The sequence below is a fragment of the Mchenga conophoros genome, linkage group LG18 (assembly GCF_057382185.1).
Source record: "Mchenga conophoros isolate Kocher_MC1m ecotype Shallow Benthic linkage group LG18, M_conophoros_male_GT1.1, whole genome shotgun sequence".
Lineage (NCBI taxonomy): Eukaryota > Metazoa > Chordata > Actinopteri > Cichliformes > Cichlidae > Mchenga > Mchenga conophoros.
Window position 1 is genome coordinate 33,210,864 of NC_140543.1, and position 20,405 is coordinate 33,231,268.

The 20,405-nt window shown below is 44.9% G+C and overlaps 1 protein-coding gene and 1 pseudogene across 1 annotated transcript in view; one reads left to right on the forward strand and one right to left on the reverse strand.

Annotated features, from left to right (window-relative positions):
* brinp2 (bone morphogenetic protein/retinoic acid inducible neural-specific 2) overlaps positions 1–20,405 on the reverse strand; it is a 292,354-nt gene that overhangs the window by 83,383 nt on the left and 188,566 nt on the right. The window contains exon 6 of the mRNA XM_085256067.1: positions 6,361–6,597. Coding sequence (XP_085112193.1) covers positions 6,361–6,597 — 237 coding nt within the window. The remainder of the gene's footprint in view (positions 1–6,360; positions 6,598–20,405) is intronic.
* On the forward strand, positions 12,942–14,095 carry LOC146554226 (uncharacterized; annotated as a pseudogene).

The following is a 20,405-nucleotide window of genomic DNA, read 5'->3' on the forward strand; positions in this document are numbered from 1 at the left end:
TGCCGAAATGTTGTAGTTGGTGTATGCTTAGCAGAATCAAAAGAACTGGACTTTGAATTTAATGGTTTCCTTTTTTAAAATAGAATGATTGTAAAGTATTTAAAGTATGGGGCCATTCACCTGAACATTATTCTGGTTAATAATTCGCATGTCATGTGTCAGTATCTCACCTGAACTGAACACAGCAGAAAATGAAACACTTACTTGAACTTTTTCCTTTTTTTTTAAACTCTGACTTTCTCTCAGTAGGGAGTTTACACTACCTACTATCCACCCCTGGAGCAGGGAATTGAATCTTAATTACCAAGAAGCTCCATCTTACGTTTCATGTATGAGTGACCTCATTCGTTTCCTAACTCCCTGCAACATATATGGTGGGCCAAGAACTCACATTCCTCACATCAGCTGTGCTAATACCATAAAGATCCAGCTTAATGGGTTGTTTGTTGAGTGGAACATTCTTATGATATGCTAATTCTAAACCCTATCAGAATTTCATTATAAAATTGGCTCTTAAGGCTGGCACTTCAGTCCATGTGTCACTGTAGTGTTGTGTCACCTGTGTTGGCTCAGTTCAGTTAATTATCTTCTAAAGTCATGGATCACTGGGGGGTTTCTGATTGCTTATAACAATGCTGGGAGGAGTATCAGGCTATTCAAAACTGCTTGGATACATGAATGATTCATTTTGTTTCATTTTAACTTAATGTGACCAGCCCTGTACTTATATTACGTATACATTGTAGTTTACTTGGAATCATTCCCACATAAATTGCCCAGAAATATAAAACAGGGAATCAGTTGCTACTTTTTATCTGTGACTCTTTGGTTTCCCTCAGCAGAAGAGCTCTGAACGTTGGGCACAATGACACAAACTTAGTGTTGACTTTTGGGTTTGGGGGATTTATAAAAAACAACAAACATACAGTTTCTTTCCCTTTTCTGATCAAATCACAAGGCCATGAGTCAAACTGAAATGCCACCACATTAGATCGGCTGATGGCATCAAATTTTGTATCTGACTTTGTATCAGTGTCATGTCTGTTGTCATCAGTGCTTGCTTTGTTTTGTGTTGCCATCCTGCTGCTGCAATATTCTTCAATATTCTGTGGAAGGGCAGAATGTCCCAAAAGAGAGACAGGCCACCAAATATCATAATAAAATATCGATCTTCTGTTAACTACGGTGTTATTGACTGAACAATTTTGGAGATCACTGACTATGTTAAGAATCTGAAGCATAATTTTAAGAATTCAACTTTCTTTCCTTTACCCTCTCATAACTGTCATCACTGCTGACAACCCCAAATCTAACCCTGCAATATGCAAATGAAGCACCAACCCAAGGCAATCAGAATGTAGAATTATTGTTTTTATTAAGTTGTTGTCAGAAATCTTGGCAACCAGGGACCAATGAAAGCAATCATTTTAACTTAAACACACCCAAAACGTTTTCATTAGGGTCAGGGTTACCAGCTAAGATGCCTTAAACAGCTTCTAATTAAATCATTTCAGCAATGTAATCGTGCTGTGCTGTGTTCACACTGGCACAGTGGTGGCATCTCGTTCCTTCATTCTGATTTATTTTTCTTTGTCATCATTACTCCCATCTGAGTGTACCAGTCTGGAGATGCCTCACTAAACTACTGGAGGGCTTTACATTTGAAACTATAATGTCCCGAGTTTAAGAGGGCAAATTAGAGTAGATCAAAGAAAAACCCTGGACCAACATATGATCAGTTACACTGATTAAACAGGGAGAAATTAAAATCCTACCACTAATTACATTTTAGCTTTAAGTAGAGGCTTATAAGGCCTTTATCTTATGTGGCTGGGGAAAATAAAGCCTCTGGTCACTGTTTGTGGAAATATGATTATATATGTTTGTTTAGTAGTGTATGTACTGTCACAAAAGATGGCCAATCAGACACTGAGAAAATAGAACTAAGCAGTATTGTATCAAGGCAAAACTACTCTGTACCAACTTTTAAGCCTGTGACAGAGGACACATAAATTACAGCACTGTATTACAAATATGTCACTTCAATTTCATAAACACACCATGAAGTCAAGGTATTAGAGGATCTGGTGCTAAGCCTTAAAGCTGGTAGTGTTTTCCAATTTCACGAAACCAAAGGTGTGATGTTCCAACTTATTCACACCTTCCTGGGACATCTTGCCTCCCAAAACCTTGCATAAGATCTATCAGAGAGAGAGAAGAGCCTTAGAACAGAGAGCTCTTGTGATGTATGTGTGTGTGTGTGTGTGTGTGTGTGTGTGTGTGTGTGTGTGTGCGCGCGCGTGCGTGTGTGTATGTGTGTGATTGTAGCTAGCTATCAACCTAGCTTTGGGACTTTGGTTTTCAAATTGCAATTGGCTGAGGTTCGAGGGTATTATTCTCCTCTTTTGTTTGGCACACACAGTGATGTAGTCTCTTCTATGTCCTCCTTCTGTCTCTCTGACACACACATGAGCAATCTGTCACACACACCAACCTCCCAGTTGTTTTCCTCTCGCCACAATAAATTTATCAGCCTGTCCCAGCAGACGAGATTCAGCCCAACTTCCTAGACAACCCCAGAAGCTAGAATCCACTTTGTGTGTGTGTGTGTGTGTGTGTGTGTGTGTGTGTGTGTGTGTGTGTGTGTGTGTGTGTGTGTGTGTTCGTGTTCGAGTAAAAAGTTGCTGAAAAACTAGCAAGAGAGAAAGAGGGAGAGACAATGAATACTAACACCTGCTCTTAAAGCTCTGAAAGTCAAACAATATTTGTCATGTAGATTAGCCTCCTCTCTTTTTTCTGCATTCATTTTTCATCCCAACTCGCCTCATGCTAGGTGACTGGTAGTGTGTGAACGTGAAATTGGATTGTGAGTGTTCCCTAAAATTAGATAAAACTTTGATGATCCCCTGAATGCAGTCATGCCTGTGGCTGAGCAATCTATGCCTGCCTGTGCTTTGGTCTGCCCTTTGTTGGTGTGTTACAAACTGGGGAGCCTTTCCGGATATTTTCTTAGCTCATTGCTCAAACACACAGGGCTGCAGATGTACTAAAGGCCTCATATTCTATGACAAACAACACAAAGTTAAGCTCCTGACAAAACCCATAAAGTCAGCAGAACAAGAAAAACCATGCAATTACACATCCTCCTCCTGTCTGTGCTCCTTGTCAGCGCCTCTTTATAAAGACTTAACACGCAGCAAAAGGAAGTAAAAGAAACCTTGCAAAGTCAGGTGCTGTCAAAATGAGCCTAAGTGAATGCACAAAAATGCTGTTTAGCAACATAATGTCACTTAAAGAGCAATTTCAACCTATATGTCAGCACACACACACACAATCTGCTAATCTCTGTGAGGAAACTCAAGATGCTCACAAAAAAACTGCCAGAAACCCGTCTCCAATTAAATTCTGCCTACATATTCCAAGTCATTAAGAAGTGAGCTGGTGATGTGTTGAGATGTAGCAAAGGAGAAAAAAAAACAATGCTTTATCCAGTTTAGGAAATGATGTCCGAGTTATTCTGCATCATTGCCATCATTATATGACACACCTGTGTCTTGCTTTCTATGACGAATAGGTCGGCTTGCTGGAAAACAACAAGAGTGAGATTGTTAACCTGATTGAGGCTCTCTCATTGTTTCTCAGCATGCTCAAGTATAACCTTCACTTTCCTGTAAATTGGTCAGAAACCATGGTTATGGCCAGAAATTTTGGCAGTGATGAACAAGCTTTTCATGTATTCTGTAGCTTCTGTGTTTTTATTTTTTGTTTGTTGTTTTTGAAAATTTTCAAGTTTCAAAAACTTTTATTGGCAGTAAATCAAATTTTTAATCTGGACTATGATTGTACTACATTATGTTTATACAGCACCGGCTTAAATACTAAATTCTACAAAGTAACATCAAATGTATTGTGTGCCTATCATTTGCACATAGATTGAGACAACATTTAACTTTTTTAATAACTACATACTTTCCTCACCTGTGCCCAGATGCATATTTTCTATATAAATCGTGTAAACCTCAGTAATGACAGTGCTTATAGTCTGTGGTTCCAAAGTATCCTCATGCAATCAAAAGTTAAAATACGGTATGAGCAAACTGCAACCATAAACCCATTAGGAAAGTGATTACTGAGGCCATAAATCAAAAATTGCTCAAAAACTTAAATACACCTTCTTTAAGTATACAGAGGAGTGTCCCCGCCGCCGCTGGTCATTGCCACCAATTTGAAATTTAAGGTACTTCTGCACTGGCTTTAGATTTAAGGCTCGGGAACATTGCTCTGTCTTTGAGGATCCACATTACAGCATTAGCATTAGTGTAAGCTAATGCTGCTTGCCTTAGCTTGCATTGCTGCTAGCAAAATACTGATTTGAGTGGATAATGTAAGCTAGCGCATTCAAACTTTAATGATGTCTCTGCCTGCATTCTGCTGATCTACTTGGATCAATTAATGCTGCAAATAAATGTAAATCTAGTTAACTTTAGCTTGCTAAAAATATTACTAACACAATACTATCTAAATTGAAATAATTAAAAAATGTAGCAATGTTTTCTAACTTTTTTAATTATTTACAAAGAACAGCGGTTTTCTAGATGTTACACAGAACAGCCTACTTTTAATTATACTTTGCTGTATTTGCAATAAAAGTATCATTACTTGTATACATACTTTTCATTCTTTCCTACTATATCCTGACCAGCCACACTATTAAAATCACTCGTCTAATGATGTTAGGTACTAATTCTTGGTCACTGAAAAGTAAAACTACAAAGTCACTTTAAGGTTTAGATAGATAATGTCAGAGGTCAGAGTAGAGTGGCCAGACTGCTTTGATCTGAAATAAAGGCAAACATTCAAATGACCGCTTTCTACAATCAAGTGGTTGCCAGAAAACAACATCTCTGCTTATCAGAAGAGCATCTCTGAGCATACAACATGTTAAACCTTGGAGCAGATGGTGCCACTTCAGTCAGTTCGCTCCACTCAAATGACCACACAGTCACCAGATCTCAGACCAATGAACCAAACTGACCAAAATCCCCCTTGTTGAATCTATACAACAAAGAATTAAGGCAATTCAGAAGATACAGGGGATCCAAACTCTTACTAACAAGAAGTACATACTTAAGTGTTTAGTGAGTATATCAGGCTGTTAATGAAGTTTGCATTAACTGAGCTGTGAACCGAGTACCAACTTATTGTTTTGGTCTGTCAGAAACTTGCAAACTGACTAATTATGAACATAATCATAGCAACACTTCACAGGTACACACTGTATAACCAGAGTGTTACTGAGCATAAACTGCTTCCAGCTTGGAGGAATAAATCATCACCACCCCACCTGCTGCATCTACATCTGGTACTGGAACCGAACAAACTTGTGCAACACGCTCCCTGTCCAGCTGTCCACAGCTCATCCTTTCTGTACAGCCTACCTCAATGCAAGGCCAGCAAATAAGATTTTCAGTGTTATTATAGCTGTGTGGAAAATGTTGCTAAGTAATGTCAAAACTAAAGAAAACGAATCTGCATAAAAACCACAAATACTCTAAGGATTTGTAATTCATTGAATATTTGTTTTGTATCTAAGAGGTTTAAAGAGCAGAACAATTCAGTATCAACTCATTTGTTGAACAACATTTCTTCAAGCTTCTTTCTGAAATTAAATTGCTGCTAGTGCTGAGTGCACTGCACTCTTGCTGGTTATCCAACTATTTCATTGCAGCTCCAAGCAAGCATTAAATAGACATACTGTGAGTCTTTTTGATTCTCAAGTGTAATGCTAATTATGCTGAAATATGAACAAAAAATATGTTTTAGTTTTTTTGGACAGTGTACGATTGTGGTTCCAACACTGTGTGCTAAAGCAGACTGGTGTGGTCTATAAATATTCAAATATTATTTTAGATTTACTAAATGCATAGAAGGATAATTGTCTTCTGGACTGTAAGTGGCTCACACTAGCTGTGTGTTGAATGTGTTACATACATATCTGCTGGAAGAAAAAAAAACCTGAACCTCAAAGATCCAAGTCAAGTGGAACATATTTTTCGATGGATGTTAAAGTTGTTCCCATAAGTGTTACAGGTTTCATCACAACGACAACAGTGACAAGACATATAGCATCTGAGAATCAAACTCAAAACACCACACCGCAGACTTACCGCCAAAATACATCTTGCATTAGTTATCAGCAGGCTTTTGAATCGCCATACAAACCTTTTATACGCATTCAGATGTTAAGTGAAGCATTTTTCTTCCAAAGCAGTTCAGAAACGAAACCAAAGCATTCTTCAGCGCAACCTCTTTATAGCTCAACTGCAGCTCAACAGCTTGCTTAGAAACATGAACCCATACCTGATTCCATGAACTCTTGGTTGAAGTTGTTCCACGCCTCTTTGCTCTTTTCCAGGTTCTCCTCCATGACCTTGATGTCAGCAAAAGGACAGTTGCATTCTGGGAAGCGAGGAGAGCACCGGCACCAGCAGTCATTGTTGCGACAGAGCAACTCGCCCTCCGAGTTGCATGCCACGTAGCTGAGGGCTGCCTCCACAAAACGCCCACGCAGAAACTCTGGCAGGACATCTTGTAATCCTGGAAAGAAAAGGAAGCACATGGTAAAGCATTTGGGATTTTTTTTTTTTTAGAATGCTCTTATTTTTGAACAAGCAGACTCTAAAAGAGTCATATTTTATTTTAGGCTATTTTTAAGGCTTCAAGTAAAAATACATTTTTAGCACTTGCGATTTAATTGAGAAGACTGTGAAGTAAAATTCTTGACATTTGGCATTTCTAACCCAGCTGATTTCTTGTAGGATTTTAAACAATTGTTAATTTCCTTTATCATACACTCAACCAAAATATAAACGCAACACCTTTGTTACTGCTCCCATTCCCCATGGGATGGACGTAGAGACCTAAAATTCATTCCAGATACACAATATAACCATCCCTCCCAAACAGTGGTCACAAATCAGTCCAAATGTGTGGTAGTGGGCACATCTGCTATATTGAGATAATCCATCCCACCTCACAGGTGTGCCACATCAGGATGCTGATCTGACATCATGAGTAGTGCACAGGTGTACCTCAGACTGCCCACAACAAAAGGCCACCCTGGAATGTGCAGTTTTTTGCGCTATTGGGGGTCTGGGGACCCAGAACTGGTCAGTATCTGGTGTGACCACTGTGGAATACACCAGGCACAAATACACGCACACGCAGGTATGTACTGCCAATTTCCACATTTATTGAATTGTTTGTTTCGACAGCTGACTCAGTCGCACAGCCTGACAGCTCACGAGCCCAGCTGATCTCCTCGCCGCTTCTCCCCGTCTCACTATAAACACAGCGGAGGGAGACCATCATCAGTACATAAACACCATCAGCTGTTCTTACCGGCCTCGCAGCGCCGCCCTGTTGAGCCTTCTGCTCCACTCCTCCCCGGCAGCTGCGCCCGGGGCCACGCCTCCGCCACACACCCCCACCGCCCGTTCGAGGCCGGGGAGCCGTCCGGCCGAGCCAACTCCCCCCCTCGCGAGCGAGAGAGGAAATCGGCCACCGCCATCTGTGCCCCCGGCCTATGGATCACCTTGAACTTAAAGGGCTGCAATGCCAGATACCACCGGGTGATCCGGGCGTTGGCATCTTTCATGCGGTGGAGCCACTGCAGCGGGGCGTGGTCCGAACAGAGGGTGAATGAGCATCCCAGGAGGTAATAGCGCAGGGAGCCGACCGCCCACCGGATGGCCAGGCACTTCTTCTCCACGGTGCTGTACCGGCGCTCGCGCTCCGCTAGCTTCCGGCTGATGTACAGGACAGGGCGGTCAGCTCCCCTCACCTGCTGAGACAAAACGGCTCCCAGCCCTCTGTCCGAGGCGTCAGTCTGCTGAACAAACGGGAGGGAAAAGTTAGGAGTGTGAAGCAGCGGCTCCCCACAGAGAGCGTTTTTCACTCGCACAAACGCCGCCTGGCACGGCCCCGTCCAGTGGACCAGATCCGGGGCACCCTTTCGAGTGAGATCGGTCAGGGGGCTGGTTAGCTGCGCAAACCCCGGCACAAAGCGACGATAGTAACCCGCCAACCCCAAGAACCGTCTCACCTCCTTTTTCGTCCTGGGGCACGGGCAGGATGCGATAGCCGCCGTCTTCTCCACCTGTGGCCGCACCTGCCCGCCCCCCAGGTGGTACCCCAGATACTGCACCTCCCTCCGTCCAACCGCGCACTTCGTCGGATTGGCCGTGAGCCCCGCCCCCCTCAGGGACTCCAGGACCGCGGCCACCCGCAGCACATGCTCCGCCCAGGTGTCGCTGTGGATGATCACGTCATCCAGGTAGGCGGCAGCATACGCCGCGTGCGGACGCAGTACCCGGTCCATGAGACGCTGGAAAGTGGCCGGGGCCCCGAACAGGCCGAACGGGAGTGTCACGAACTGGTACAAACCGTACGGAGTGGAGAAGGCCGTTTTCTCCCTGGCCTCGGCAGACAAGGGAATCTGCCAATAGCCCTTGGTTAAGTCCAGCGTCGTGAAAAAGCGGGCCGTGCCTAACCGGTCCAGGAGCTCGTCGACCCGAGGCATGGGGTAGGCATCAAAGCGTGACACTTCGTTCACCCTGCGATAGTCGACACAGAACCGTATAGACCCATCCTTCTTCGCCACCAGAATGATGGGGCTACACCAGGCGCTGTGCGACTCTTCTATTACTCCCATCCTCAGCATTTCCGCCAATTCCCTCTGCACGATTTTTCGCTTATGCTCCGGGAGCCTGTAGGGCCATGAACGCACCGTCACGCCGGGCTGCGTCACGAAATGGTGCTCGATGAGGGACGTCCGGCCGGGCAGGGGGGAGAACACGTCCGCAAAGCGCTGTTGCAACGCGACAACGTCCGCTCTCTGGGCCTGTGTGAGATGGTCATCACAAGGGAGGGAGGTGGGAATGATAGAATTTGGCACCTCAGGCCCCAACTCATCTCTCTCCTTCACCAGGCTCACCAGAGAAGCGGTTTCGACCTCTCGCCACAGTTTGAGGAGATTGAGGTGATAAATCTGCGCGGCTCCTCCCCTGTCCGACCGAGCGACCTCATAGTCCACGTCCCCGACACGCCGTGTGACCACAAAGGGACCTTGCCACTTGGCGAGCAACTTCGAGCTGGAAGAAGGGAGTAACACAAGCACTTTATCCCCCGGTGAAAATTGCCTGAGTCTAGCCCCTCTGTTATACAGGTGTTGCTGACGCTGCTGAACCTGGAGCAAATTCTCCCGTGACAACCTCCCCAAAGTGTGGAGTTTTGCTCTCAGGTCCAACACGTACTGAATCTCATTTTTGGCGGGGCTCGGACCGTCCTCCCAGCTTTCTTTAATCAGGTCGAGCACCCCACGTGGCCTCCTGCCGAACAGCAGTTCAAAGGGAGAAAATCCCGTGGAGGCCTGGGGCACCTCCCGCACCGCGAATAACAGAGGGTCTAGCCAGTGATCCCAATTGCGTTCATCCTCGTTAATGAACTTCCGAATCATGGACTTTAAGGTCTTATTCAGCCGCTCCACCAGCCCGTCAGTCTGAGGGTGGTAGACGCTGGTCCGAATAGATTTAATGCCCAGTAATTCGTACAGTTCCCGCAGTGTACGAGACATAAACGACGTGCCCTGGTCAGTCAGTATCTCTTTCGGGATTCCGACTCGGGAGATGACCTGAAACAGTGCCTGCGCCACACTCTTAGCCGAGATGGTGCGCAGCGGAACTGCTTCCGGGTACCACGTTGCGTAATCCACCAGGACTAACACAAAGCGGTAACCGCGTGCACTCCGGTGAAACGGCCCGATGAGGTCCATGCCGATGCGCTCAAACGGGACCTCAATGAGGGGGAGAGGGCGCAGAGGCGCTCTCGGTATGGCCGGCTGGTTAACAAGTTGGCAGTCCGGGCAGGACGCGCACCAGCGGCGCACATCCGCTCAGATGCCAGGCCAATAAAATCGGGCCGTTATTCGCTCCAGAGTTTTCTCGTAGCCCATATGCCCTGCCATGGGGTTATAGTGGGCCGCCTGGAAAAGCGTTTCCCGGCGGCCCTGCGGCACCAACAACTGGGTGTGTGTTTCCTCAGTCTGAGTGTCACGATTCACTCGATATAATCGGTCATTTAATAAGACGAAACGCGGGTAGGTCTGCGCGGCCTCAGGGCGCACCACGTGACCATCAATAGCCATCACTTGGTCAAAGGCTGAGCGTAGGGTGCCGTCACGAGACTGCTCCAGTGGGAAATCACCCATGGGGGACACTTCCGGGGCCGGCGGGACGTCCCATGAGGGACCCGCCGGCTCCTCCCCCCCGGAGTCGGTGTCGGACGACCCCGCGTCACCGCTGAATGCCGCGCACACGCTACACCCCGCTTCCGGTCGTGATCGCACTCCCGCGTACTACCCCAGTAGCTGATGAAACCCCGGCCAATTGGTACCCAGAATCAGGGGGTGCGACAGGCGCGGGCTAACCGCCGCCGTTACCCTATGTGTATGGCCCTTGTATTTTAGCAGCAGTGGCACTATGGGGTACCGGTGCACATCACCATGAACACACCTCACCTCCACCCATTCTGCCTCCAATAATGCCCCGGGGCGAACCAAGCCTTGGTGCACGAGGGTCTGTGTGCAGCCCGTGTCCACCAACGCTTGGCGTATACCCCCTCGAGTCCTTACCGGAATACTGTATGTCCCTCCTGGACCGGGGGAGGGTGCTGGGGTGCCAGCAACGCGGAACACCTGCCCCACTTCCATAAGCGGACAATCCCTCCTCAGGTGTCCCGGCTGCCCGCACTTCCAACACTCCGGCCCCGGCGTTTGTGCTGCCCTCCATGGCTCGGGGGCGGCTCCACTCGGCTCAGTTCCCCTGGACGGCACCATCGCCGCGAACGGGTTAGTGGGGCTCAGCGCCGGCAGCCGCTCTGCCTGCCCTGGTGCCGGCACACGGCGCCTCGGGGCCGGCACTGGGGCCTGTTTGGTCGGCCTCCGTCCGGCGTCCCCGGACTCCCCTGCTCCAGCGGCAAGGTGGTCCTCCACCAGCGTCACCGCCACCTCCAAGCTTGCGGGCCGGTGGCACCGGACCCATCTCGCCGTCTCCGCTGGCAATCCTTCCGTGAACTGCTCCAGCACCACCTTGTCCACCAGCTTCGTCTCGCCCTCCGATGTTCCCGGCTGCAGCCAGCGCACCGCCGCGTCGCGCAGCTGTCGGGCCCAGGCGAATGGTCGGTCCGTTGTAGCCAGCCGACAGGCCTGAAACCGCCGGCGATGGTCTTCGGCGGTGAGCCCCAGCCTGTCCACCACCGCCCGGCTCACATCCGGGAAGCTGCTCCTTGACGCCGGAGGCAGACTCAGGGCCGCTGTTTGTGCCTCCCCAGACAGCAGGGGGAGCAGCCGAGGGGCCCACTCCTCCCGCGGCCATTGGCAAGCCTCCGCCGTGGCACGGAAGGTCTCCAAAAAAATCTGTGGGTCGTCCCCGTCCCCCATCCGGGGCACCGTCACCGACAGTGGCAAGGGCTTCGGCGTGGCAGCGGCCCCGACCAGCCGCTCCAGAACTTGTGTCTGTCGGTCCGTTTGCTCCCGCAGCGCGGCCAGGTGGGCACGCTGGTCGGCCGCCTGATCCCGGCTCATCGCCGCCATCTCCGCCAGCATCTGCGCCAAGTATTGCAGGGGCTGGGCGGGTGGCGCGGCCTGTGGGTCGGACATTTCCCCACCGGCACTTTCCTGGGTTTCGGCACCACTTGTGGAATACACCAGGCACAAATACACGCACACGCAGGTATGTACTGCCAATTTCCACATTTATTGAATTGTTTGTTTCGACAGCTGACTCAGTCGCACAGCCTGACAGCTCACGAGCCCAGCTGATCTCCTCGCCGCTCCTCCCCGTCTCACTATAAACACAGCGGAGGGAGACCATCATCAGTACATAAACACCATCAGCTGTTCTTACCGGCCTCGCAGCGCCGCCCTGTTGAGCCTTCTGCTCCACTCCTCCCCGGCAGCTGCGCCCGGGGCCACGCCTCCGCCACAACCACCATTTGCCTCATGCAGTGCAACACATCGTCGCATGGCGTCTATCAGATTGTCAATTGTGGCCTGTGGCATGCAGTTGAGCGTCCCTGACACGGTTTCTGACAGTTTGTGCAGAAATTGTTTGGTTGTGCAAAACAATTGTTCCAGCAGCTGTCTGGGTGGCTGGTCTCAGACGATCTTGGAGGTGAACCTGCTGGATGTGGAGGTCCTGGGCTGGTGTGGTTACACGAGGTCTGCGGTTGTGAGGCCGGTTGGATGTGCTGCCATATTCTCTGAAACACTTGTGGAGACGGCTTATGGTTGAGAAATGAACATTCAATGCACGGGCGACAGCTCTGGTTGACATTCCTGCTGTCAGCATGCCAATTGCACGCTCCCTCATTGCTTGTGGCATCTGTGGCATTTTGCTGTGAGACAAAACTGCACATTCCAGGGTGGCCTTTTGTTGTGGGCAGTCTGAGGTACACCTGTGCACTACTCATGATGTCAGATCAGCATCCTGATGTGGCACACCTGTGAGGTGGGATGGATTATCTCAATATAGCAGATGTGCCCACTACCACACATTTAGACTGATTTGTGACCACTGTTTGGGAGGGATGGTTATATTGTGTATCTGGAATGAATTTTAGGTCTCTACGTCCATCCCATGGGGAATGGGAGCAGTAACAAAGGTGTTGCGTTTATATTTTTGTTGAGTGTATATAATATACTCAACAAAAATATAAACACAACACTTTTGTTTTTGCTCCCATTTTTCATGAGATGAACTTAAAGATCTGAAACATTTTCTACATACACAAAGGACCCATTACTATCAAATATTGTTCACAAATCTGGTTAAATCTGTGTTAATGAGAACCTCTCATTTGCCGAGATAATCCATCCCACCACCATGTCAAGGTGCTGATTAGACAGCATGTCTATTGCACAGGTGTGGCTTGGACTTTCCACAATAAAAGGCCACTCTGAAATATGCAGTCTGATCACACAGCACAATGCTACAGATGTCTAAAACCAGTCAGTATCTGGTGTGGCCACCATTTGCCTCACACAGTGCAACACATCTCCATTAGATGTGTTGCACTGTGTGAGGCAAATGGTGTGCAATGGGCATAGAGTTGATCAGGTTGTTGATTGAGGGCTGTGGAATGTTGGTCCACTGCTCTTCAATACTTGTGCAAAGTTGCTGAATATTGGCAGGAACTGGAACACGCTGTCATATACACCGAGCCGAGCATCCCAAACATGCTCAATGGGTGACATGTCTGGTGAGTATGCGGGCCATGCAAGAACTGGGATGTTTTCAGCTTCCAAGGAATTGTGTACAGAACCTTGCAATATGGGGCCGTGCATTATCATGCTGTAAAATGAGGTTATGGCCATGGATAAATGGCACAACAATGGTCATCAGGATCTCAACATGGTATCTCTGTGCATTCAAAATATCAACAATAAAATGCACTCGTGTTCACTGTCCATAACCCCACTGCCACCATGGGCCAGTAAATCCACAATGTTGACGTCAGCAAACCGCTCACCCACACGATGCAACACAAGCTGTCTGCCATCTGCCCTGAACAGTAAAAACATCTGTCAACAGAACACCTCTCCAACGTCCCAGACGCCATCAAATGTGAGCATTTGCCCACTCAAGTTGGTCACAATGACAAACTGCAGTCAGGTCCAGACCCCGATGAGGACAACGAGCATGCAGATGAGCTTCCCTGAGACGGTTTCTGACAGTTTTTGCAGAAATTCTTTGGTTATGCAAACCGATTGTTGCTGCAGCTGTCCGGGTGGCTGGTCTCCACCTGGTCGACCATTCTGGAGGTGAACATGCTCGATGTGGAGGTCCTGGGCTGGTGTGGTTACATGTGGTCTGCAATTGTGAGGCCGGTTGGATGTACTGCCAAATTCTCTGAAACGCCTTTGAAGACAGCTTATGGCAGAGAAATTAACATTCATTTCACAGGCAACAGCTCTGGTAGACAATCCTGCAGTCAGCATGGCAACTGCACGCTCCCTCAAAAGCTGCGACATCTGTAGCATTGTATTGTGTGATCAAACTGCATATTTCAGAGTGGCCTTTTATTGTGGGCAGTCTAAGGCACACCTGTGCAATATTCATGCTTTCTAATCAGCACCTTGACATGCCACACCTGTGAGGTGGGATGATTATCTCGGCAAACGAGAAGTTCTCACTAAAACAGATTTAGACAGATTTGTGAACAATATTTGATAGTAATGGGTCCTTTGTGTATGTAGAAAATGTTTCAGACCTTTAAGTTCAGCTCATGAAAAATGAGCAAAACAAAAGTGTTGTGTTTATATTTTTGTTGAGTGTATATAGTAGACATAGCCTTAGGAGGATATGATCACGGTTTTCACAAACTACAAAGTAGTTTCAGCTATAACATCGATTCACAAGCTATAACACTGGAGCGATGCCTTGAAGTGAAGTGCCAATATTTTTGAATCAGCCACAATATTAGAACCACCAGCCCATTCTCATTGAGGTAATACCATTTTGCCAAAAAATACTGGTGTGGCCCATTTCCTTCCATTTTCTCTGCCATGATACACCGTTTTATGGCTTTAGTGAGACAGGCCAGGTACTTCCAATTCCTAACTTGTCAGTGATTGTGATTACTCTTGAGAATAGGTATATTTTACCCCAAAATAAGTTTGTTTTATGGATCTAACGAAGCAGTTTTTAAACCTCATACCTTACCCAGGATATTTCACTAGTTAAATCTAATCAGTCTTAGGGGCCTAAACTTAACAAGAAAGTAAAAAGTGTGTAAAAAAAACAACACAAATCTGTAAGAGAGGAAAGAAAGACAGAATGATCCCACACAGGTTTCCAAATCATGGTATCTTGGCTGACATACCTGCAACTTATACCACCACTAGTCCCTGAACCTACTAATGTAGGTCTCTAAGATCGGTTCACTTCTTAACGGTTGATATTGCTGGGACTAACTAGCACTGTATTACTACTTAGGATGGGAAGTCGTTGGAACCACTGTCAGATAATTGAATAATATTCTGCTGAATATAAAGTTCTGCTGGTAAACTTTGGGCCTTGGATTTCATGTGGCTGTTACTTTGAAATGTAGCATTTCAAAGTCGTTGCATATCAAGGACACTTGTTGACCTAGGCTACAAACAACAGACAGATTCCAAACTAATATGTCGGATATGACATAACAAGCACAATTCATAAAGACCCAAACCCACTGCCAAGATGCCTGACATCACAGATACACTCACAGAAATGTGTACCATTTTTGAGGCAGAGCTGTTTTGTATATAAACCCAATTCCAAAAAGATTGGGTTTGTGTAAAAAGTAAATCAAAACACAATGTAGTGATTGGTAGAACTTAGAAACTTGTATTTATAACAACAGAACACAGAAAACATCAAATGTTTAAACAGAAATTTTGCTATTTTATGAAAAATCTTTTCATGAAAAATTATTTTTTAATTTGATTGCACAAACAAACAAAAAGAAAAGACAGAAAAGGCTGAAAAAGAAGAAACAGTATGAAGAATATTTTGTCTGCTTTGCAGAAGATCAGTAACATTATTGGGTGTAAAAGGACTATCTTATAGAAGCAGTGTTTCTTAGAAGTAAAGATGTGCAAAGGTTTACCAATCTGCAAAAAAAGGCAAATAATTGTGGAACAATTTCAGTTTGTGTTCGCATCTACAGTACAAAGTGCATAAGAGAATCTGGAATAATCTCTGTGTGCAAGAGACAAAGCTGAAGGCTGAAAATCAGTAAATCAGTATGTAGATTCTTGTGATCTTTAGGCCACACATCTGAAAGCATATTGATTTGCTCTCCTGATATTTAGACTGTAGTATTGATATTTTAATCTTTTTCACTTAGAGTAAAGATACTCTAAGCGATCAGCGTGAGTAACAAGCAGAACAATTACATTCTCTTCCACTAGACTACCTGCTCTAATTAAATGGGTTGCCAACTGCAAGTAAAACAGAAGAAAACGAAGAAGAAGAATAACAATAGATAAATATTTGAAAAGAAAAAGTAGTCAGTCTGACCTGGGTCCTGGAGAAACTTGCGACCCAGTAGAAGGCAAAAAAGGTATACTGGGGAAAAACTGAGCTAATTCTGCTATGCCTGGTGCGCCGGGAAAAATGATCAAAATGCTTTTTGTGACATTTTTGTTTGGCGGTGTGCCGTGTGATTTTTCTAAGGTGAAATATGTGCCGTGGCTCCAAAAGGTTGGGAAACACTATTCTAAACACATGTTGCCATGTTATCTACAAATACAGATTAAAGCTCACTCATGCAAAGTAGAAACTATATGTGAACATAATCCAGAAATGTTGCTGTCTTCTCTGGGCCAAAGCTCATTTGTGTATAAAGAGTCCAGGTGCTAAACTTTCCTGCCTACAGTCCAGACCTCTCACTAACTGGAAAGATTTGGTGCATCGTGAAAAAAAATGCAACAGAAGAAAAAAAGACTCTTGATCAGAGTCCCAAATTTTTCAGAATTAAGTTGCACGTGGATTGTAATGTAGTGGCACATGCTTATATATAGTTAGAACATTAACTAACATACACTATGTTGACAAAAGTCACTCCTCTCAGTCTCTAAATTTAGATGTTTTCAGTCCCTTTGCTACAGGTGTATAAAATCAAGCACCTAATCATGCGGTTACAAACATTTGTGAAAAGAACTGGGTATTACAAAGAGCTCACTGAATTTGAACATGGTGCTCTAATAGCCTGCTAGCATTGCAACAAGTCAGTCTGTGTTATTTTCTTTATCAACTCTAAGTTACTAACACTCTGCTGACTAAATAAATGCAGAGAATCCTCCTCGGGCATTAAGATAATCACAAAAACTGTGCCCCAGGATTTTCATGACTTGGGTTTCCATGCCCAAGCAGCTCCTGAAAGCGTCATGTAGGTGGCCTAGTAAATGTGTTCATGTACACATATGTATATACACAGTACAATATGAGCAATTGTATTAACCCAGTGAGATAAAGATGGTTATGTACTTGTTTTATTTTCAGTTGCAATTCCTAGTTATGATGACAAGTAGGGATGGGTACCGGTGTCCGGTGCCATGATGGCACCGGTTCTGACATAAACGGTAGTAACCAGACCGAAAAGCAGCGCACATTTCGGTGCTTTATTTCGGTGCTTTTTTTTCCTGAGCTGTGATACACTTTAGATTCTAGCCAATCATTTTACATTTCCGAGGATAGTAGGCGGGGCCAGGTACATACGTTCTGTTAGAGCAGAGCTACAGATTAAAAATGTCCAAGGCGAAGCGGTCAAAAGTCTGGCTGTACCTCATAGCAAAATATGCAAACTCAGCAGCAACAAGTGCTTTAAGCTGATACTGTGATATTGTCAAAGGAGGTAACACCTCAAATCCGATGAAACACCTGGCGACGCATAGCGTTTTTTTTAAAAGCCCAGAAATGCGCCGTATTTGATAGCATGCTGCGAGACCTCACACCGAGCACATCTACTGCGGGTGGGTTGCCTGTTATGCAACATCCCCCAAAAACACGAAGAGGAGAGTCCTGGCCCCTAGCCCTGCCAGTGTAGCAGAAATGATGACGGATGATGGTGGCAGCAGCAGCCGTTCTTCTCTGCGTGAGTGGCTAATTTACGTTGAGTAGGCTAACCACGTTATTACATTAATGCATGTAAGGTGAACTAGCAAACATCATCATAGCTACATGCGGCTGTCTTCTTGTTTGATGGCAGATACTCCCTTCACCCTGGCTAAAAAGGCTAAAATGACCAAAGAAAAAGTGGAAAACAGTTAAACATGAGAGGTTTTTGGACAAAGTTTGTGTTTTTTCCATTGTTTAAGCACTGCTTCCAGCCAAGGGTGATACCATATATGCCCCATAGCTGCAGAAAAGGCTAACATTGTTATCTTTTTACAAAAAACAGCTGAACATGAGAGGTTTTTGGACCAATTTTGTGTTCTCTATTCTTTAAGCACCGGTTTGAGCACCGTTTGAGCACCGGCACCGTTTCAAAAGTACCGATTTGGCACCGGTATCGGATAAAACCTAAACGATACCCATCCCTAATGACAAGTCTTGACTGGGACGTATTTCAGAACTAATCATCAGTAGCAACTGTCACCTAGTCTATAATCACCAAAAAAAGCCCTACAGCCTCAGCCACATGCAGCTTGTTTGTTGCCTGCAGCTTTCACTATTTCTCAGCCTGATATTAAAAAGAATACTTAATTCAATAGTTATGGACGTGATGGATATGGAGCCTTATTTATGTGAGCAATCCAAATGTATTCTGCATGTCTTGTTTTGTTTTTCGCTCACCTTTCAAAATAATTAGTCTGCAGAAAGAAAACATTTGGTATTTTATTAAAAGCTGCTTCTTCCTAAATGGTTTTTTTTTTTTTTTGGTTGCTTCTTTTCCATATGAAAGTGTGGACCAGCCTTTCACAACGGTTTACAACGACTCAAAGCAATGGGCCAAATACCCCTTACTCCCAAGCCGCCTTCTAAAGGATATCCTAAGGGATGCTGTCAGATGCCTTCTGCAATATGGTTTCTTCCACCATTTGTTTCATTCCTTTTATAAAAGGAAGAATTAAAAAGTTGCTGATACAATATCAAAAAAGCCTGAAAAAGTCTAATCAAAGTAGACTGTAATTGTGTTTTGTTTTGCAGTTTTGTGGCAGAGTTTTTAATTTCATTGAAATCTGTTTGGGTTCTTAGCTGTTGTCACACTAACAGTGGAATCCTGAGTGAATGTAAGCCATCGTTAACATAATCACATTACATTATTATTACTTTGCAATGCCATGCTTTTCCACCGACTGGTCTTCTAGTCTGGCATGATGTTGAAAGCCCAACTGGCAAATGAGAAAATTGCACAACCAATGTTACATAATCAACTACCTATAAGCCATTACACCTACACGAACACCTCTTACAAAACAAGTGTTTTTATGCTAAGAATGAAATTTTGCAGGATTTAAGATAGTTAATAATTTCAGATTGATGTTACACTAACTGAAGATTCAAATGCTCAGGCTGTGGGAAATACTGTCCGCCTTCATGTCCTTTAACAGCAGGGTACACGCTTGTTTCAATTTTGCTGCTTTTATTGTTGAAATTATTTTAAATTCTAGGGGTATGCTAATTATGGTGCTGTTTCATGGGTGCACAGCCTATTAAAAATCAAAAAGCTCACGTGTGATATTTAAAGAGCAGCATCATCCCGTAGAAACTAGCAGGCAGCTTTCTTTGTGGCGCTCATGCTGCTTCTCTGAATCTGCCTCCCTGTCTGTCGCTCTAATAATCATCAATTTGTTGTGTCAAAAGCTTCCTCTCTCCTCGCTTCAGAAGCTCATTCTGGAGGATTTTCAACAGCCAAGTCAATCCCGCTGTGCCCTGCTATGAATATGCATGTCTCTTCTTTGGTATTTACTCTTTCAATGGCTTGGAAAGAGATGTAATTAGTCACATTTTTCCTCTTCCATGATTTGGCAGGTGTTTTGAGGTCTTTGTGTGTGTGGGGGTGTGTGTGTGTCTGTGTTTGTGTGTGTGTTTGTGCTTGTTCCAAATCTGGACGGGGCTTCTTCAGTTTAGGAGACAGCTAAATAACACAAATAACACACGTTCCATCACCAGCCACTAAAACACTTTGTCTCTATTCCACCTCACTCTTTGTTGCTGTTTTTCCACTTTGCTTCTTCTTGTTTTTTGTGCTTCATTCTTTAGCTGGAGTAACAGAATAACACTGGGAAAGTTGTTGTTTAAGAATTATTATCCAAGTAAATATTGGAATTAAAGAATCAGATCACCTTTTAAACGTTTCATTTAATTAGAAATACTGTAAAAAAAAAAAAAAAGAAAAAAAAAGAGAAGCTCTTTTTGTCATATTAGAACAATGCTGACAACACAGATACACAGTGCAACAATATCCTCTTTAAACCACAGGGAGTCTCTCCCATGTATTCCTGCTCTGTATCAGAAAACCTCCCAGCAGATTATGAAGTTTCAAGTATTATAAATATATAGCCAAGTACTTTTCTGTTTACTGGTTCTTTTCAATTTTACTCAGTAATGCATTGACATTACCCAAAATGAAATGTAAACATGTCATTATGCAAAACGCATTATAGCCCCATCTAAACATTCCTTCTTAACATGAGCTTTGTGTTTTGCAACAAGATGAATATTTAAAACAAATTAATAAGAAAATATTTTGCGGAGAAAAGTGCATTTTTACACCAGATTAACCTGTTTCCCTTCTGAAGAATGCAAACAACTGTGTCATTAATTGCCCTGACCACTGTTACTCAAAAAGCTTAAAAGAAA